Source organism: Sprattus sprattus (assembly GCF_963457725.1).
Source record: "Sprattus sprattus genome assembly, chromosome: 18".
Classification (NCBI taxonomy): Eukaryota; Metazoa; Chordata; class Actinopteri; order Clupeiformes; family Clupeidae; genus Sprattus; species Sprattus sprattus.
Genome location: NC_137916.1, coordinates 27,761,212 through 27,780,986, shown reverse-complemented (window position 1 = coordinate 27,780,986; position 19,775 = coordinate 27,761,212). Strand labels below are relative to the sequence as shown.

At 45.6% G+C, this 19,775-nt stretch overlaps 1 protein-coding gene across 2 annotated transcripts; it reads left to right on the top strand.

Annotated features, from left to right (window-relative positions):
• The first annotated feature begins 10,301 nt into the window (after window positions 1–10,301).
• On the top strand, window positions 10,302–14,216 carry actb2 (actin, beta 2). Of its 2 annotated transcripts, XM_080856585.1 has the most exons (6): window positions 10,302–10,419; window positions 11,805–11,934; window positions 12,061–12,300; window positions 12,644–13,082; window positions 13,193–13,374; window positions 13,492–14,216. In XM_080856585.1, the coding sequence occupies exons 2-6, from the start codon at window positions 11,812–11,814 to the stop codon at window positions 13,633–13,635; spliced, it is 1,128 nt and encodes a 375-aa protein (XP_080712711.1). In that variant the 5' UTR covers window positions 10,302–10,419; window positions 11,805–11,811; the 3' UTR covers window positions 13,636–14,216. The 2 variants fall into 2 exon arrangements, with proteins under 2 accessions (XP_080712711.1, XP_080712712.1); XM_080856586.1 differs by lacking the exons at window positions 10,302–10,419; window positions 11,805–11,934 and adding an exon at window positions 12,401–12,444 and having other exon boundaries at window positions 12,209–12,300.
• The last annotated feature ends 5,559 nt before the right edge of the window (window positions 14,217–19,775 follow it).

Genomic DNA, 19,775 nt, shown 5'->3' with positions numbered 1-19,775 from the left:
GTAATTGGCCTACAAGTATCAACTTGTCTGACTAATGAGTATATTTTGGATATTTAAATATTATTGTGTGTGTGTGTGTGTGTGTGTGTGTGTGTGTGTGTGTGTGTGTGTAAGTGTGTGTGTGTGTGTGTGTGTGAGAACTGCAGAAGGAGTGTAGATCAGACAGCCCGGTGGACTCCAGAAGTGTAGGCTGTGGGAAAGTGATTGTGAATATGCCACAGGTGATGAGGATGAAAATCACTGGCAAAGCTGGTGACACAGGGCAGCACAGCGGCACGACCACAGACACACACACACACACACACACACACACACACACACACACACACACACACACACACACACACACACACACACACACACACACACACACACACAGACACACACACACACACACACACACACACACACACACAGACAAACAGAAAATCAGCCATCAGTCACAGAGACAAAGAGCCTCTCATGTGCTTTCCCCTGTCAGGGCTGACTATATAAGGCTAAGACTTTGTTGTCATCACAACCACTTCCCCCTTGCTGACAGCACTCACAAATAAGGAATCTGTACGACAGTAAACTATTGCTTTAAAATAACCTATGAACTATCAGCAGCAAAATAAAACAACAACAGCTCAGTAACACACACACACACACACACACACAAAGTTTTTACATAAGTAACCATTCATATCACAAAAAAAAACAAATCAAAACTAGGAAGGTCCACAGAGACAGAGAAGGGGAGTACTTTCAGACAGAGAAGACAGACAGAGAAGGGGAGTACTTTCATGAACAGTGATAACAGTTTACAGTTGAATCAACAGGCAGAAGTGAAAATCTTCTCTGCTGCACACATTCCCCCACGGTATCTCACCAATCACTACTTCATTCATTTGGCCCCGGCAGTTTCAATCTGATTTCCTTGAGAAAGTCCCATGTGACAGAGGCCTTGAATTCTTGACATTGTTACCATGTGACACACTTAAAGATCTCCTTTTATGGTGGTTGCTGTTACAACTTACCAGAAGGGCGAGGCCTCTCGTAACCAAAAGTGCACGAATGGTTTTAAAGCTGAAGCCCTCAAGGAAAATAAATATGAAGAGAGACTGTGAAATAAATAGCAAACACAAACAAACATCTGTTTACTCAGGCAAGATTGCAGAACCATGACTGCATTGCTGCATTCCCAGACAGAAGTAGTTGGCTAGTTTAGATTTCAGAAGGATTTCATACGAGCAGTTTTCAAATATTGGCCAAAGTTGATCTACAGTATGTCTTTGGTTAACCACAGACTCACACTTCTTTTCAGTCACGGTGTTCTTAAAGGCAGAACTGCAGCCATACTTCCAGAGTGTTCTACTAAGTGCCACATCCAACAGGGCTCCTCCGTGCTCTTACATAAGCTCTCCTCAGGTGCAAGTGCAACCAAAGGTTACTCCATGTTTCAAACATCCTGACACTCCCTGATAACGTACTATGGAGAACACACACAAGGCTGTACACACTGGGCTGCGTTTCCTGAAAGCATAGTTGAACAGCTACCATAGTTAAATGATAGAGGGGCTATTATTTTGAACACTGTATCTCCCTGGTTACCAGGGCAGTTGGTCAATGAAGCTTTTGGGAAACACAGACCTGGATAGAAGCATGTCTTATCATTCAAGGCCTCACATATTTAGTAACTGAAGAAGCTGTGTTTGGATTATTTAATAAACTGAGTTTAATTCTCTGAAATTGCCTGGCTAAAACAATGGCAAGTCCTTAATGAGAAGGTCATCGTTTGCGGGGCGTGGGGGTGGAAGTTGTCCACACGACTTGTTGTTGGTGTTTCCCTTTCACAGTACTGTGGCAAGGGCCAGGTTTATTGGTGTGTGTGTGTGTGAGTGTGTGTGTGAGCATGTTGGGGAGCAGTCAGCGCAGGCATACCACTGAGCTGCACATTCCTGGGTTGGCTTAGCTTACACTCGGGGCTAAAAGGGCTGAATGTGATTTCCTGTGAGGACTTGCTGAAGAAATAGGCATCCCTGAGTTACTCAGTTCCTGTTCAGATGCGTGGGTCATTCCCTTATTTGGCATCCAAAGTTGGCCTGTGGTCGCAACCGCATATCTCAATGATTTGCGAAGAGATTGTGATTTTTTTAGAAGGAGAACCAGTTTTTGCTTCATACTAGAAGGCATTGCCATAAGGTGAAACTGTATCAAACAACAACTTAAAAAGCGAATAAAGCAAGAAAAGTCTAATGAAGAGTGTGAAAGTCAATAGAACTTAAAAACCCAACATCTTAGACTTTATATTTAGTTAAATAAAGTTACTCTTTACCCACACATAGTATTAGTGGCAATAGCCAGCTCCTCTAGTGAGGACTGCATAATCATGTTTTCAGCGAGAGACTTCCAAATATAGCCCTCAGCCAAATATTGATACTGGAACCGCGCCTTACAGGCTGAAGTGGTTCCCAACCCAGTTGACTCAAAAGGAGCGGGATTTTTTTCTGCGTAAGAGGCGACACACCTCAGGGCTCTCCCTGTCCCTCCACTACGCAAGACCTTACCATATCCATTCACAGTAATTACCTTTGATGGTGATTAGTCAACACTGGTACTACAGGTTCATTTGGCTTTGGTCATGATTGGGCCACCAAACTGGTTCTGACCAAAACTTGGAAAAGAAATCGAAATTAGCATGAAACCCTCAGGGAAACACAAACGCTTGCATAGCATGGACTGAGGTTGAGAACAACAGTGGGATTATACTTATAGATTATGCTTCATTTTCTCTGATCTGGCTTTCAGGCTGAGCCAGGCCTACAGCCTATGTCTGAATTAAGGGGGCTTTGGCCTAAATAGACAAGCGCGTTAGATACTAAATATCTTGTCAGGATTCCCTTTATCACGGAGAAAGAATAATACAAATATGGTCAAAAGCTGCTGTAAGCGAGTTAATGGCTTTTTGTCTGGATGTGTTTCTGCAATAGTGTGCTTTCTCCCCTCTTGTCTGCTATTACTCAACTTCCTGTGGCAGCACGCTAAGAAGGCTGCTTGGCACAGTAATCTCTCCCCATGCTGATTCGAAGGCCGTGTGGTGTGAGCAAGAGCTGAGAGCTGAGGACGTGCTAGTCTGATTCATTCCCCTGAGCCAATCCCCTGCCCTCGGCTCCGCCGCCCTCCCCTCCCTTCTACGCTGCACTGGACTGGACTGCATGGACAGATGGCGCCGGTCAGATTAGGAAGCCCAGGTTTATGGGGTAGAAAAGCAGATATCCTTGCCTTGGAAACTGTGCCATCATCGGGGGGCCTGGGCGTGTACCATACCTTGGCATGTGTGGCCGTCTAATGGCATATTCCAGTCAATATCAAACACGCTAAAGTATTGTTCAGCTGTTCTTAAAGACCCTGAGAGGCCCAATCTTGACAGGCCCAGTCTCGAATACTGATATTGTTTATCCGAAAAGCTTTTGAAAGGAACTTTCTAGAAATCGCATCTGACACACATACATTTGTATGACTGACATTCATTCAGTTGCTGACTCCCTGCCTGGCTTAACTGTGAGCTGAGTTATTTCTATGAATCTGGAAGGGCGCTAAGCCACTAGAAGGATCGTCAGGGAGACGAGGAAGGGTTACTTTAGTTCCAGTCAGCGGCCTCTGTCACCCCAGCAGGACACTAATAAGCTGATCTCCCCTGATCTACCCTTTGCAGAGAGACTGGGATGCCCACTCACACACACACACACACACACACACACACACACACACACACACACTCCCAACACACCACTCTCTCAGGAGCCGCGCTGGCTGTCATGTAAAGCAGAAGGGAGAGCGAGAGAGAGAGAGAGAGAGAGAGAGAGAGAGAGAGAGAGCGAGAGAGAGATAGAGCGAGACGGGGGTCAGAAGTGAGAAGGCGTTGAGTGGCCACGCGCTCCAGTATATCACCGAGGTGATGAGTCTAAACTCGGCGGTGTCACCTTAGCAGGGCCGCCAGCATCAGCGGACTGAGTCAAGTGGGTGACGGGCATCTGCTGACAACCTCCTCTCCACACCGTGTAAATCTCAAGCACCATAAATGGCACCTGTGAGCCTATCCGCTTGTGACAACTCGGGCAAAGAGGAAGTGAAGCTGCCATGTAGAAGCGCACTGAACACAGTCACTATTGTAGGGGCCTGGCTACGTGAATGAGGAACTTATGTTGGGCTCATTTCCTTGTTCTAGGGATGTTCAACCGATGCACAGCTATGCTCATAAAAGGGCAGACATGAGATGTGTGCCGGTTGTTTTAGGGAAGGTTTTAGGTTCTTTCTTCATAGTGAAAATCAGCAAATGTCTTTAAATGACCTCCTAGAAGTATAGGATAAAACCTAATATGGGTAAATGGACAATCATTTGCGTTTTTTTTGATGATTGTTTGTGTCCGAAGTTGGAAGTTATTATAATCATAATAAATATTAACACTTGACTCAATCCTTGATTCTGGAGGAGCCAGAGTATCTTCAGAGTTTAACAAAATGTTTATTGATATTTTATCCAGGCGTCATCTGCCAACCTGATATGCTATCCCAGCAAGCAAGCCTCCACCGGCCCCATGCAGGCAGGCTGTGGGCACTGTGGGCTAGGGCCAGCCCACACCAGTCCTACACAGGCCCGGTGTGGGCTTGCCCAAGTGGGGCCTGCAGCTTTGGGTTCACTGCGGGCTGTCACCGGATAGCCCAACAAAGTCTAAGCTGCCCAGAAAACCCATGCTGGGCCTGTGCGGGCTGCCACATATGGCCCCCCTTAGGGCTGGCACAAGGGCCCTTTGAGGGCTGCCCACACAGGGCCCTTTGAGGGCTACCCACGCAGGGCCCTTTGAGGGCTGCCCACGCAGGCCCTTTGAGGGTTGCCCACGCAGGCCCTTTGAGGGTTGCCCACTTTGAGGGCTGCACACGCAGGCCCTTTGAGGGCTACCCACGCAGGCCCTTTGAGGGCTACCCACGCAGGCCCTTTGAGGGTTGCCCACGCAGGCCCTTTGAGGGTTGCCCACTTTGAGGGCTGCACACGCAGGCCCTTTGAGGGCTACCCACGCAGGCCCTTTGAGGGCTACCCACGCAGGCCCTTTGAGGGTTGCCCACGCAGGCCCTTTGAGGGTTGCCCACTTTGAGGGCTGCCCACGCAGGCCCTTTGAGGGCTACCCACGCAGGGCCCTTTGAGGGTTGCCCACGCAGGCCCTTTGAGGGTTGCCCACTTTGAGGGCTGCACACGCAGGCCCTTTGAGGGCTACCCACGCAGGCCCCTTGAGGGCTGCCCACGCAGGCCCTTTGAGGGTTGCCCACTTTGAGGGCTGCCCACGCAGGCCCCTTGAGGGCTGCCCACGCAGGCCCTTTGAGGGCTACCCACACAGGCCCTTTGAGGGCTGCCCACACAGGTCTCTTTGAGGGCTGCCTACACAGGGCCCTTTGAGGGCTGCCTACACAGGACCCCTGAGCTTTTGCTCATTGGCAAAATGCTGGCCCCACAGTGATGGCCCTGCGTGGGCAGCCCTAACATAGCCCACAGGAGCCCTCACTAGGCCCACACAGAGCCTGCACTCATTTTTTGCTCATTTATTTATTGAATTTATTTATATATGATAGTAAAAAATAGAAAGTGTTTGTTCTGCAAATCTAAATGGATGCAGTTACAGCATAACTAACATCTGTATAGTCAGAAATGTACAATAGCCAAAAGGAATTCAAATTAAAGTTTTTGTGTGTATGTGTGTTTGTATACAGAAAAGCTCTATAAAAAAATGAATTATTATTATTATTATTATTATTATTATTGAGCTTTGTCAAACCAAACTCCGAGGTAGAAAACGTATAACTTTTGAGTTTGGGTGGACAAAGCTCACGTGGACTACTGGTAAGGGTGTTGGGCTGGAAAGCGTAAGGTCATCGGTTCAATCCCCAAGCGGCAGGAAAAATGTGCTGTGCTTCACTTCACTGTGTGCTGTGTGTATCACAACCCTGGATGGGTAAAATGCAAAGATCAAATTCAGAGTGTGTGTGTGTCACTACCTTGGATGGGTAAAATGTAGAAATCAAATTCAGAGTGTGTGAGTCTCTACCCTGGATAGGTAAAATGCAGAGATCAAATTCAGAGTGTGTGTGTGTCACTACCTTGGATGGGTAAAATGCAGAAATCAAATTCAGAGTGTGTGAGTCTCTACCCTGGATGGGTAAAATGCAGAGATCAAATTCAGAGTTTGTGTGTGTGTGTGCCAGTTTTTTACTTTCACTTTTATGTTTTACTATTATATATAAATATATTCATTAAATAAATGAGCCAAAAATGAGTGCAGGCTCTGTGTGGGCCTACTGAGGGCTCCTGTGGGCTATGTTAGGGCTGCCCACGCAGTGCCAGCACTGAGGGGCCAGCACTTGGCCAATGAACAAAAGCTCAGGGGCCCTGCGTGGGCCTTGTGAGGGCTCCTGTGGGCTGTGTTAGGGCTGCCCACGCAGGGCCAGCAATGAGGGGCCGGCACTTTGCCAATGAGCAAAAGCTCAGGGGCCCGGCATGGGCAGCCCTCAAAGGGCCCTTGTGCCAGCCCTAAGGGGGCCCGTATAGGGCCTGTGGAGGCTTGCTTGCTGGGATGTGTGCTGGCCTAATTATTACTGCATGTTGAGGACTGGTGAGGAGGGGGGGGGGGGTCCCTGAGAGAGGACAAGACAGAAGGATATGGATCCTTTTAAACCCTCAATAGTGGGCTAATCCGATCTATCCACTAAGAGGCCGTTTGGAAGATTCTGGTGTTGCTGCTGGCATCTGACTTACACAGGGCAACCTCCAGTCACAGAAACTGCCCCCCCCCCCCCACCCCCCCCCAATACCACTCACGAACGACTTGAATGTGAAGATCAATGAATTTTTTTGACTGTGATAGCTGATGATAGCTAATCAATGCTCCATCCGCAATCATGGGGATGTGGCCAGCAGTGGCTCGGTGCTGTTAGCTGGACTTCAAGAGGGAGTGTCTGCCTGGCATTCCAAAGGGACTGGGGGAGGGCGGTGGGTGCCTCTGGGTAATCCTCACAAAGGCCAGAGGGAGAGCAGACTGGCTAGTTTCTGGCCAGCTAGGACAAGGGAAACGGGGAGGGTGCCAAAACTGTCTTTTTTTTCTCCAGTGCCTTGCCTCTCTAACTACTCTTAATTATGTCAGTGCTCATTTCTCAAGGCAGACAAAGGACTGAAAGTATACACAATATGTGTAATGCTTATTGTTATTTGTATCTTTGCATTTACATTACAATGACAGCAGAAGAAACTGAATGGAAGAAAGTCTCTGGCTCCTTGCAGTTTCAAGATGAACCAGTAAAGAGGGGAAAACCTTGGTATCTGACTTTCCACATAAATTCACCACATCATTTTTGAGGAAAATGGTCATGAAATCTCCACCTCCACACACAGAATGTTCAAGGACAACAGACACACACACAAACACATACACACACACACACACACACACACACACATATATACTCCATGATCCTGACCGTAACACCTTGTTTTATATATGAAATAATGATATTTACCGAGAATCAAATCATTTGAAGAGTTCATATCTTCCAAGGGGGCGGATGGGGAATGATGATCAACCCCCCAACATCATTCAAAAGGGATGGGACCCCCAGGGGGACTGCAGTCCTAAAAAGACACATCTGTTGTAACACGACCCTCAAACAGCCTTACTAATCTAACCAAAGAATGTGTCAATCAAACTGGTATCCATCACAATGGGAAGAACATGGCATAGAAACATCTCAGTCAGATGTTTCAGTGACATTTTCCAATTGGTATTAGTTTGAGAAGGGTTGAGTAGTGTGTGTGTGTGTGTGTGTTTGTGTGTGTGTGTGTGTGTGAGAGTGTGTGTGTGTGTGTGTGAGTGTGTGTGTGTGTGTGTGAGTGTGTGTGTGTGTGTGTGAGTGAGTGAGTGTTTGTGTGTGTGTGTGTGTGTGTGTGTGAGAGTGTGTGTGTGTGTGTGTGAGTGTGTGTGTGTGTGAGTGTGTGTGTGTGTGTGTGAGTGAGTGAGTGAGTGAGTGTGTGTGTGTGTGTGTGTGTGTGTGTGTGTGTGTGTGTGTGTGTGTGTGTGTGTGTGTGTGTGTGTGAGTATGTGTATGTGTGTGTGTGTGTGGTGGGGAGGTCTCTCAAAGGAATGGGGGAGGGTAGCAGTTTAATTTTCATGGCAGCAGCAACCACTGCATCCTTTTGAGGAGGAAAGTCTGCCCTGAAACAGTGTTTACTTACCCGCTGAAACATTCTTTTACACCACCACATACTATTTTTGCCCCGCCATGGGGCACTGCCAGCGTAGGAACTATGACCATTACTGCTGCCCAGTTCATTGCAGTAGTAGTGACTTACTGCTTGTCTTCTCATAGGACTACAACGGCACCTCCTCTTTCAGCAGTGGTCATTTAGTTAAGCTGGAAAACAGCTTACATCTAAATTACTTGAATTTTGATAAATAAAGAACCTTTGGTCTATATGTTGATTCACTTATCTTTAAGATGTTGCTGGGGAATGAATGGCGATGTTCTTGTGAGGACAGAAGACAAGCAGTAAAAAAAAAAAAAAATGAAACAATGTCCTTAGGCTTATCAGTTGTTTTATGTTCAGTATAAATCAGCAATGCTGAAGTAAGAAGTGTGGTGGAACCAGTTTTACCTCAGCACGACAGCCGTGCACACAATAGACAGAACAAGAAGTGCTGATCTTCCACCTGTTGAAGAAGGAGGGGGGTGTGTGATGTCTGATATTCGATATGTGATATATACAAAGGCTTGAGGTCACTTTAATAATGTGGACATTAGAATTGAAGATAGCAGTTTGTCATAATCAGCTGTTTGTGTTTATAATGTGAGCTGACACATGTCCTGACTCATGTGCTCTGGGTTCATAGCTTACATATTAACCAGGCTCACATGCGCAGGGCACAGTCATAAATTTGGTACCTATCACACTGTTTGTCAGAGCCTATAACACAACAACCTCTGTACTACTACCCCCCCCCCCCCCCCCCCCCCCCGACCCCCCCCCCCCCCCCCGACCGCCCCAAAACCCCTATTCCATACCCCTCCCAACCTGTGGTGCCAACAAACTCTGAATTGCCAAGTTGTTGTTTTCAGTACACATTGCGTAATACAGGAACTTTGACTTTTTGAGAAAAGAGTAAGTAAAGACACAAATTATATCTGCCACTGTTCCAGTGTTTCTTGTTTCAACGACTGTGGGACAAACCAAGAATTATGGGTATACTGTAGGGAGAGAGTAAGAGTGTGTGAGAGAGTGCAAGAGTGTGTGAGAGAGTGCAAGTATTCCTGGCACCCTGAGAATTCATAGCATTTCCTCAACAGTTAGTCCTACTGACAGCATAAGACACACACACAACATGAATAGGTTGAATCAAACTCGCCAGTGTAACTGTCATTTTAAATCTTTATCTCAAGTTAGTACTTCCTTCAATGGTACTTCCCTCAGTCTCTTGACACTGAAGCCCAACTGATTGAAAGACAGTTAATTCTGTTCATACTTTGTCAGTGAAACACACTTATTTGCCAGACCACCTCTGCCACATTTCTATGTTAATATAATCCAAAACTGAAATGTTGTCACTCATGGCACAACCACAGGTCCAGAACCCAAACGGAAGTTTCCAGGCCCCATAGACAGGATCATAGTTACGCTACAAGAGATCTTCCTAATAAGCATATTGTATCGTGCACGTTTAAAACGATTTCGAAATGCATTACATTTGATATTTCAACGATTATGTAGGCCTATGTAGCGGTCTAGACACTGCTGAGTTAATTTTCTATTCAAGCCAATACTTTACAAGTTCGGTGTGGACCTGACTATCACGATTAATCGCGTCCTTACTAACGGCGAGGAATTACTATGGGTATAAAGATTGTAGAGTTATGTTAGGCTAAAAGTGCATTCAAATCGCGACTGTTTGGTTGCCAACATTCAGCAGCCCTTGTTCAGTCATTGTTTACCAGTTTCATGAACCGATTAATTCAGAGCTTATTCATGGCTGTTTACAGTTGAGATCGACATTGCCTTATATTTTCAGAGAACAGCACTGCAAATGTATGTTAGCTAATGCCACTAGCTTGGGCTAGGCCTCTGAAATTGTCTTATTTTGCTCACGCCTGCTTCCCTCTCTCAAGTTGCAAGCAAGTGTAGCAATGTGCACGCGACACGCCGGGTGTGTGACGCCGAACCAATCAGATCGTTCAGCTCCGAAAGTTTACCTTTTATGGCTCGAGCCGGGCAGCCGGCTGAGTATAAAACACTGCCCTCGCCGTTGTACATCTCACTTTGAGCTCCTCCACACGCAGCTAGTGCGGGATATCATCAGCCAGTAACATTTTCTCTTAAACCGGCAAAAGCCCCCCAAACTCAAGGTAAGTCCTATGTCTAATTAATAGTTTTCTCACGGTTTTGAGTACATACCATCCTTGTGCAAGTGTCTTGGAAGAATTTTAGGATCTTGAGGAATGAGCATTTGCAAAAGTAATTACCTTTTAATTCTGTAATTAAGGTAGCGTTTTTTGACGATTAGTGAAGGGTAGGGCAATACCACTACTATTTATGCAAAATTGCATGATTCTGATAGTCAGTAACACCGTTTGGAATATGCAAGTGTAGTTATTAGCCATGAATGTATGACGAAGTGATTACAGCACCGTTGGCGGTATTAAGTTAAATTAATACCAAGTTCCTGGATGCCAAGACTGGATTTGAGTGGCTTACTGTTGGCATATTGTATTTACACTCAATGCGGAAGAAAAAAAATTGATAACCGGTTTGGTCGTTTTATTCAAGCCACCATGCGAGTTTCTTTGTGCCTGTGCTGCAGCTGGGTGTGACCTACTTTGTGAAATGGCTTAGCTATGGTCGACCAACTGTCCTTCAAGCTTATGCATATAGATATGAGGTCATTCCATTTCTGGGTCATTCGTTCTTTATTTGTCGTGTAGGGTGGAAAAAGTTATTAGTTTGGAGTAACGTTACTTATTCCTAAATTGGTTGGTGACTGCCGGCCGGTGTCTGGTTTGAATTGCAGTCAGCAACGTCAGATGACCAGAATCGTGTAAGTTAGTTGGAAGAATTGGTTAAGATAATGAAGCGATGTTAAGGTGTGGCCAGCTTGCTATAACGGCAGCTTTTAGATATTTGAATAACTTGGGTGCCTAGCCTGCAATCGACATTCATGAGTTTATTCTAATTACTCCAGTCGATTTGACATTAGGTCTAAGTTAATATTTTTTTTGTCTAGTAATCAAGTATTACAGGTTTAAGTCATTGCCATGTTGGATAAAGGTTGCCGGTTTTATGTGATGCAAGTTACTAGCAGTAAATGGTTACTGAAAACAGGACTGGTATCGAGTGGATCTGTGACGCACCATTAAAACGTACCTTTTTTTGATAGAATTAACGTTTACTGTCGAAAGGTGGGAGGGCGTTATGAAACTTAATTCGTGGGCTTCAGGGAGTGGCCGAGGGCATGATGGATGTCGAAATCTGTTCCTTTTACTGAAACCCTTTGGTCTGGCTACATGCCACTCTCCCGGCAGCCGCAAAGCTGCTCAAACCGTTGCCTTTTATGGTAATAATGAGAGAATGCAGAGGGACTTCCTTTGTCTCGCCTATCTCTAAAGCATTGTTCAGTACTGTCGCCACCTAGTGGCCAAGTCGAAAATGTGCAGTACGGAACAGGAAGTGAAGCAACGACAGCATGTGCATGTTGAGCCGATGACTAATGATTCGCTTTTTTTCCGTTTTGCAGTTTAGCCATGGAAGATGAAATCGCCGCACTGGTTGTTGACAACGGATCCGGTATGTGCAAAGCCGGATTTGCTGGAGATGATGCTCCCCGCGCTGTCTTCCCATCCATTGTGGGTCGCCCCAGACATCAGGTGAGCAGCCATTTTATTTAAGTTTGGTGTTTTTTTTTTTTTTAGTGTAATTCTCTATTATTATTTTTTAAATTCTGACTTCTCGTTCAAATTTGATTCTAATCTTCAATGTGCTCTCTTTTCCAGGGTGTCATGGTTGGTATGGGACAGAAGGACAGCTATGTTGGTGACGAGGCCCAGAGCAAGAGGGGTATCCTCACTCTGAAGTACCCCATCGAGCACGGTATTGTCACCAACTGGGACGACATGGAGAAGATCTGGCATCACACCTTCTACAACGAGCTGCGTGTTGCCCCCGAGGAGCACCCCGTCCTGCTCACAGAGGCTCCCCTGAACCCCAAAGCCAACAGGGAAAAGATGACACAGGTATGTGGTCCTCTAGTTCTCAATACATCTGCCCAAACCCCCTTTATCTTTCTGTTCTCTTATTCATCTGTTTACTTCCGTCCCCTTAAACCTCCTTTAGGTTCTCTCGCTTCCATCCTGAGTTTCTTTTCCTGGAACCTGCAGGTCTTTACCTTGTGTGCCCCTCCTCCCCCCCCTCCCACCTTTCCTGTTTTGATTTTCCTCCTGCACTTTGTGTTCTTGGTTCACTGCACTGGCCTTGACTACTAATGTCTACAGCACGGCTTGGTAAATACATTTAAAAGTGGCTTTGAAGTTGGAACGCAAATTAAAAAAAAAAAATCTTTCTTTTCGATTCTTGCAGATCATGTTCGAGACCTTCAACACCCCAGCCATGTACGTGGCCATCCAGGCTGTGCTGTCTCTGTATGCCTCTGGTCGTACCACTGGTATCGTGATGGACTCCGGTGATGGTGTGACCCACACCGTGCCCATCTATGAAGGCTACGCCCTGCCTCACGCCATCCTCCGTCTGGATCTGGCTGGCCGTGACCTGACTGACTACCTCATGAAGATCCTGACCGAGAGAGGCTACAGCTTCACCACCACAGCTGAGAGGGAAATCGTGCGTGACATCAAGGAGAAGCTGTGCTACGTCGCCCTGGACTTCGAGCAGGAGATGGGTACCGCTGCTTCCTCCTCCTCCCTGGAGAAGAGCTACGAGCTGCCCGACGGACAGGTCATCACCATCGGAAACGAGAGGTTCAGGTGCCCCGAGGCCCTCTTCCAGCCTTCCTTCCTGGGTAAGTTGGTGTGCTTTGGCAAAATATACCCATGTAACTCGCATGTATGCCATAACCACTAAGTGTGTAAAGACTACACTCTGATCTAATGACATCTTGTACCTCACCAGGTATGGAATCCTGCGGTATCCACGAGACCACCTTCAACTCCATCATGAAGTGTGACGTCGATATCCGTAAGGACCTGTACGCCAACACCGTGCTGTCCGGTGGTACCACCATGTACCCTGGCATCGCTGACAGAATGCAGAAGGAGATCACAGCCCTGGCCCCCAGCACAATGAAGATTAAGGTGAGCATCTCTTATATATTATATTTATATTACACACACACCCCAAATGCTATTCTGTCATGCATTCAGGTGGTTTACCTGACTTGACCTGACTAACTTGCCTTTGTTTCCCTCCAGATCATTGCCCCACCTGAGCGTAAATACTCCGTCTGGATCGGAGGCTCCATCCTGGCTTCCCTGTCCACCTTCCAGCAGATGTGGATCAGCAAGCAGGAGTATGACGAGTCCGGTCCTTCCATCGTCCACCGTAAATGCTTCTAAACAGACTGTTACCACTTCACGCCGACTCGTACTGCGCAGAGAAAAACCTGAAACGACAACATTGGCATGGCTTTTGTTATTTTGGCGCTTGACTCAGGATCTAAAAACTGGAACGGTGAAGGTGACGGCAATGTTTTTTGGCAAATAAGCATCCCCGAAGTTCTACAATGCATCCGAGGACTTAAAAATGTACATTTTCTTTTTTTTTTTCTTTTCTTTTTAGTCATTCCAAATGTTTGTTAAATGCATTGTTCAGAAACTTATTTGCCTCTATGAAGGCTGCCCAGTATTGGGAGCATACTTAACATTGTAGTATTGCTTGTATGTAAATTATGTGATGGAGACAATGTCTGGGTTTTTGTACTTTCAGCCTTAAAATCTTGGTCCTTTTTTTTTTCTTTTTTTTTTTTTGTTATGCAAAAACAGAGCTTTACCTTTATTTCAAACACGTAAAGGTTACCATTCCCCTGGGCATATGTACAACAAGTTGTTAGGGACCGTGGCGGTGCCAGACTTTGGTGGGGCCAACCTGTACACTGACTAATTCCAATAAAGTGCACATGTGTTAAGACCTGTTAAAACTTGGTTTTCTGTTTCTTCAGTGCCCTCAAGTCTTTCCTTGAGTTCATCCTAACGTCTGTCTTTGTAGCTTAGTTCAAACTTCAGATATGTTTAGTTTTTTCAAAAGTAGAATATTGTGTGTGTGAACAGAATGTCAAATGGTTTTGGGTGAGTTGGTATACAAAATTCAATCGGCAAGTTGGTGCTTGTCCACCAAACCAGAGACCACCAAGTGTTCAACATGCATTTTTTATGACACTTCAAAACCTCCTAAACTGCTAGCTTCATAAACCTCCCAATCCTACAAATGTGCCTCACAGCTAGAGCTGTTTTAGATCCACTTTTCCCCATCTCCACTAGAGGGCAGTATAGAGCTGGGTCATGGTGCTATGGGTGTAAAGATACAGGTGCTTCTGTAAATCTGGTCTTCATTGAGTTGTCAACATGAGTTTGTTATGAACTCATTTCACTAATAACTGGGTGACCTAAATGAATTAATCATTAAAGTCCTTTCACATTTGAAATGTAGGATATTACTAAACCACTGGGTCAGCTTGTCTTTAAGTCAGTCAAATGGTGGGCATCCAGTTCTCACTGCCTTCTCTTCCAGAGGTGGACGAAGGAAGTGTTGATCATTAGGATCCATCGCTATATGCAAAAATCCTTTTGAGCCCAATGTCTTGAGACGGCTTAATCTACTTTTGGTATTATCGTTTGATATTAGCAGTATTGATTGAGAATTCACTGGTGGCCTTTTAGACCTAATTATGGGAAAGGAATTTCAGGGGGGAAACTTAAGTTGACCAGGTAAGGCTCACACAAGATATTCTTTTATGTTCTAAAAGTGTACTTTAATCAAATTTATTGCAGCAACTTTTTCATGCACACCTGTAACAATGTGGTTGTTGTACGTGCTGAAGGCCTGCTTTGAGATGATACTCTTTTCCACAAAACATTTTCCCATCATACTGTTCCTTTTAAAACCATGGGGATAGTTTATGTAACACGGTCATGCATTTTGGCCTAAGGCAAGTATTTGACTTAACAAGCCTTTCATTGTAACTGCCAGAGCGTAAGTATGACTAGTTCCCCAGAAGGTGAATACAAAGTGTTGAAGTGGCCTGACATCAAATCTAAATCTCTATCCTAACACCTGGAGGGGGACAGACAGGTGTGGTGCGCGGTGGCCCCTCAGGAATGAGTGTGATGATGTGTGTGAACATCTGTGCAAGATCGTCCTCTCTCCGCCAGAGTCTCAAGTCAACTTGTCGTAGGGGGAAGACTTGCCCTACCCATGTCATTTCTTCGAGGTAGCAGCTGTACGCACTGCAGGGTGTGTGCTCGTGATATCTCTCCAGAGGTGTCATGAAATGGCGGGTTGGTGGATTACTGTAAACGAGCTCTAACGAGATCATGGCGTTCTGCTTCATCTGGTGAGTTGTGGGTACAGGATTTCCATTATTTTTTCTTTTCTAAGGAGGACCTTTGGGAAGGACGCAGACCTCCTAATACACACCAGGGCGTTGCTCCACCCAGAGTTCAAGTTGTAATTGATGTAGTACCATATTTGTAAGTCTATACACTTTGCGTGATAGTACTTGCTTTTCTCTTACCAACTGATTCGACCAAAGTACGGCTGTCTGCTGTAGTGGCATCTTTACCCACCCCGAGACACGAAGAACTTTTCTGATACAATAACTGAGGGTGCACCCTCTTCCTCTGTTGGGATGTTCTGGCCACTATCCAGCAGATGGCGCCATGTTCCCAACTGTGGCCCATGATCACACACTGCGTTTTATCTAAGACCTTCAAGTCTGTCAGGCGAAGATCCCAGAATCTGCGGCAGCATCCTCCCCAGATTTATATATTAGTCGGAGTTCCCTGAGGGGCACATGAAATGGTTCTTTGCCTCAGCGCAAGACGAATGGAATGCAATGACAAAATGGAATGCGGTTCCTCCTCTTGCTCTCCCAACTGTGTGCTAATAAGTGGTTGTGCTGTTCTTTGGTTATTCTTTGTAAGCAGGGCCCCTGGTTGCCATGTATGTATATATATATATGTAGTTGAGATGGGTGCCCTAGTTGCATATGATTTACAACTCACTGCACTGTGCTGTGCTTTCTGACAGCACCTGAAATATGATCAAGAGATTGTTCCTGCTGGGGCCTTTCTGGGGAGGGGTTACTCACACACCTGTTTATAAGCATCTCTCTCTCTCTTTCTCTTTCTCCCTCTCCCCCTCTCTCTCTCTCTCTCTCCCTCTCTCTCTCTCTTTCTCTCTCTTTCTCCCTCTCCCCCTCTCCTTCTCTCTCTCTTTCTCTCTCTGTGTAAGATGGAGGGAGAGAATGAGAGAGCAAAAATTGGAATGACTGAGAACAAAATTGAATAATAACCCCTGAATTAACAATGTGCTCAACAAAGGAGGCAATTATTTTGGCTATAATTATCATGCTTGCATTTCTATTATCATCAGTGGCCACTCAGGCGGAAATTACAACCTTATCTTCATTAGGAAGAACTTGATGTATGTGTGTTTTGTCAGAACCTGAAATATGCTTAAAACTACAAGTAGGCAGCATTATCCAATGGAAATCTCTCCTCTCTCCCTCAGCAGCATGAAATACCTGCCTTGAAAATAAATTACATTCGTATGCTGAATCCAGTTAATTTACCCATGCAGCGTGATTCATCTCCATATAATTCTGAAATAGATGCAATTGCCTCACCGCAAAGTAACACCGTGCCCACACACTCAACACGCGTGCCTGAGGCAACTGTTCCCAAATCAGCACAACAGCTCCTTGATTGCAGGCTGAGTATACCACGTTCCAGAGCAGAGAGATGTACCCTTGCACACACGTCCACATATCCATATGCATTCTGTGACTAATAAGATCTTCTCATGCAAGAGTAGAAACGGGTAATCGTGTATCGACCATAACGGATTCCATGAGTCTCTGCTTCAACCACTATAGACACTGAAGCATGTCTTGCTTGTGTCCAAGATTTGAATAGTGATATACAGTATAGTATGTAGTAGTTCCACAGTGGAGGCACTGCACTGCACTACTCAGCTCGTTGCAATTTATTTTCCTTGTTATTGCAAGTTTAGTTACGTATAAGTTTTAATAAAAATAATACTAGCATAGTCACACTTAGTGACAGGAATTTCAGCCAGCTCACCATCAAGTGCTGAGAACCTAGGATCCTGTTTGTTTTGCATTGTAGTGTAATTCCAAGTGCCTGTTAGCATTAAAGGAAGCCTCAGACATAGGCAGTGCTTTCTTTATAACGCTGGGGCAGAGTGTCATGTAGCGAAAGAGGGGATCCAAATACTACATGCTGGGATTAGCATAACTGGGTGTAGGACTGCTGCTGTCTGTGCCTCCCTGAATTTCTCGGCATTCAGTATATTCACAATGGGATAGGGAGCAAAGTGAAAGACATGATTGTGAGAGAGGATATGTCAAATAAAGAGATAGTGTGAAAAAGATATACACAGAGGCCCAGCGAGAGAGAGAGATAGAGAGAGAAAGAGAGAGAGAGAGAGAGAGAGAAAGAGAGCGAGAAAGAGACAGGAGGAGGATAGATGTGCTGTTATATTTTTAAAATGAGAGAGGCTACAGTGGCATTAAAGCTACTGTATTATAGCGAGGCCTTGTGGACCCTGGTGTAATGAGGAGTGGAGGTCTCGGAGCAATTTTGTGGGGCACAGCGATCTGACAGAGCATGAGCTGGAGCCCATGTCCCCACCCCCACCCCGTGCCTCCACCAGGTCCCCTGGCTTTGCCTGGAAGAGCATACTCTGAACGAGTGAAACCAGTCTACAGCCAATAACCTCCTCAACTATCTATCCATCCATCCATCCATCTATCATCTGTCTGTCTGTCTGTCTGTCTGTTCATTTTGAACAGATGCATGTTTGCATGTCTTGCTATTTCTCTGTCTTTCCTTCTCTTGCTCTCCATCTCTCCCCCCTCCCCCTCCACACCTCCACCGATATGTGCTCACCCATCAAGACTCGCACCAGGATACCTTCTCCCAAAGCCCCAAGCAGCTCCTCCACTGTCACATGGGGGGGGGGGGGGGGGGGGTCCCTTCAGCACTTTATATGCGCTTGTCAGTGTTTTTCCTCCGAGGTTCAAAGGTCAGGGTTTCAGTGAGAGAATGTCACCCCCTGTGGAGACTAATGTGTTTGATTACCGGTGATGCTTCATTCCCTGGCGCTCCATAACGGCAGAGCCCTCCATTTTGGTTTTTCATATAAGAAAGATCTCTGTGGATGTCAGGACATAGTGGTAAAGGATGTATCTCCATACATGCGACTAAAGGGGCAAAAGGGCAAAAGACCCTTGGATACACACACACACGCTATAAAACACGCTGTGATGTCATGCTCACCACCCTGTTTAACATCAGTGCTCAAAAGTGGTTTAGCTTTGTCCACTTAGTTGTGGGCAGAAAAGAACCTTTTTTATTTCCTTTTTGTGCTATTTTATAGGCTTTTCTTATAATAATGTTTACCTCTGATTATTATTACAGCAGACAGCAGCTCACAACTTTCTTTGGAATGAAAAGCGCGTTAAAAATAAAATGAATTATTATTATTATTATTATTATTATTATTATACAACTGGCCACTGGTAATGGCAGGCTGAGGCTCTGCTTGTGTGAGCACCCCACTGTTTTATGCATCCCGCGCTGTTTACGTTGGAGTGGCTCTGGAGCAACTTTTGGTTGCAATAAAAGATAAAAGATCCAGAGTGAAATCACAATCAGCGGGCAGCACAATTTAAGATGTTTATTTTGTATTAAATTCCTGAGCATAGAAGGCTCCACGGGCCCCCATCTCTCATACAGCACAGCTTGACGTCAATGAAATCTCTTCTTTTCTCTAAATGTTGTTATAGACTTCCTAGGCCACCACAGACAATCACAGTTATTTTTCTCTCTCTCCCCCCCCCCCCCCCCCCCCCTCCCTTGCGCAAATGTAAATCGCTTTATTTAAAAGGGTCATTAGAGAGCTGGGATGGAGGAAATTGAAAAAGATTTTGTCTGCTGTTATGGATGAGCTTGTGAAGGCAAGCCTCCGTCTTGCACATGATTCTGCCTCAAATAATGCTGAGGAGAAGAGAGAGAGAAAAAAAAAAAGAGATCAGCTGAGAAGAAAATAAGAGATGCGTCAGAGTCGAAAGCCAAGCTGCTGCTTCTTTTGTCACACAGTGGCACGCAACGCAGCGGGATAGCAGATTAATAAATCCCACAAATAAAGCAATCCTTTTGATTCCCTGTTCAATATGCTTGCATATCATAGATTCTCCCGGGCCATTATAGAAATCCCATAACATGTCTTTTTTCATCTGCTGTCACATTCATCACACCTGTCACTACTCAGGCTCCGCGTAAACCCTTGCTCGTCCTTGGGCGATGATGATGTATATGGGTGTCTGCAGGGTCCTGGGCAGAAGCGGTCTGGCAAGAAAGACGGCCGCTTGTAGCCTGGCCATTACCAGCCTGTGACTCCATTTCATTCCGTCTTTCAGTCTGGGCCAACCCAATGCATTTTGGTGTCCGAGATG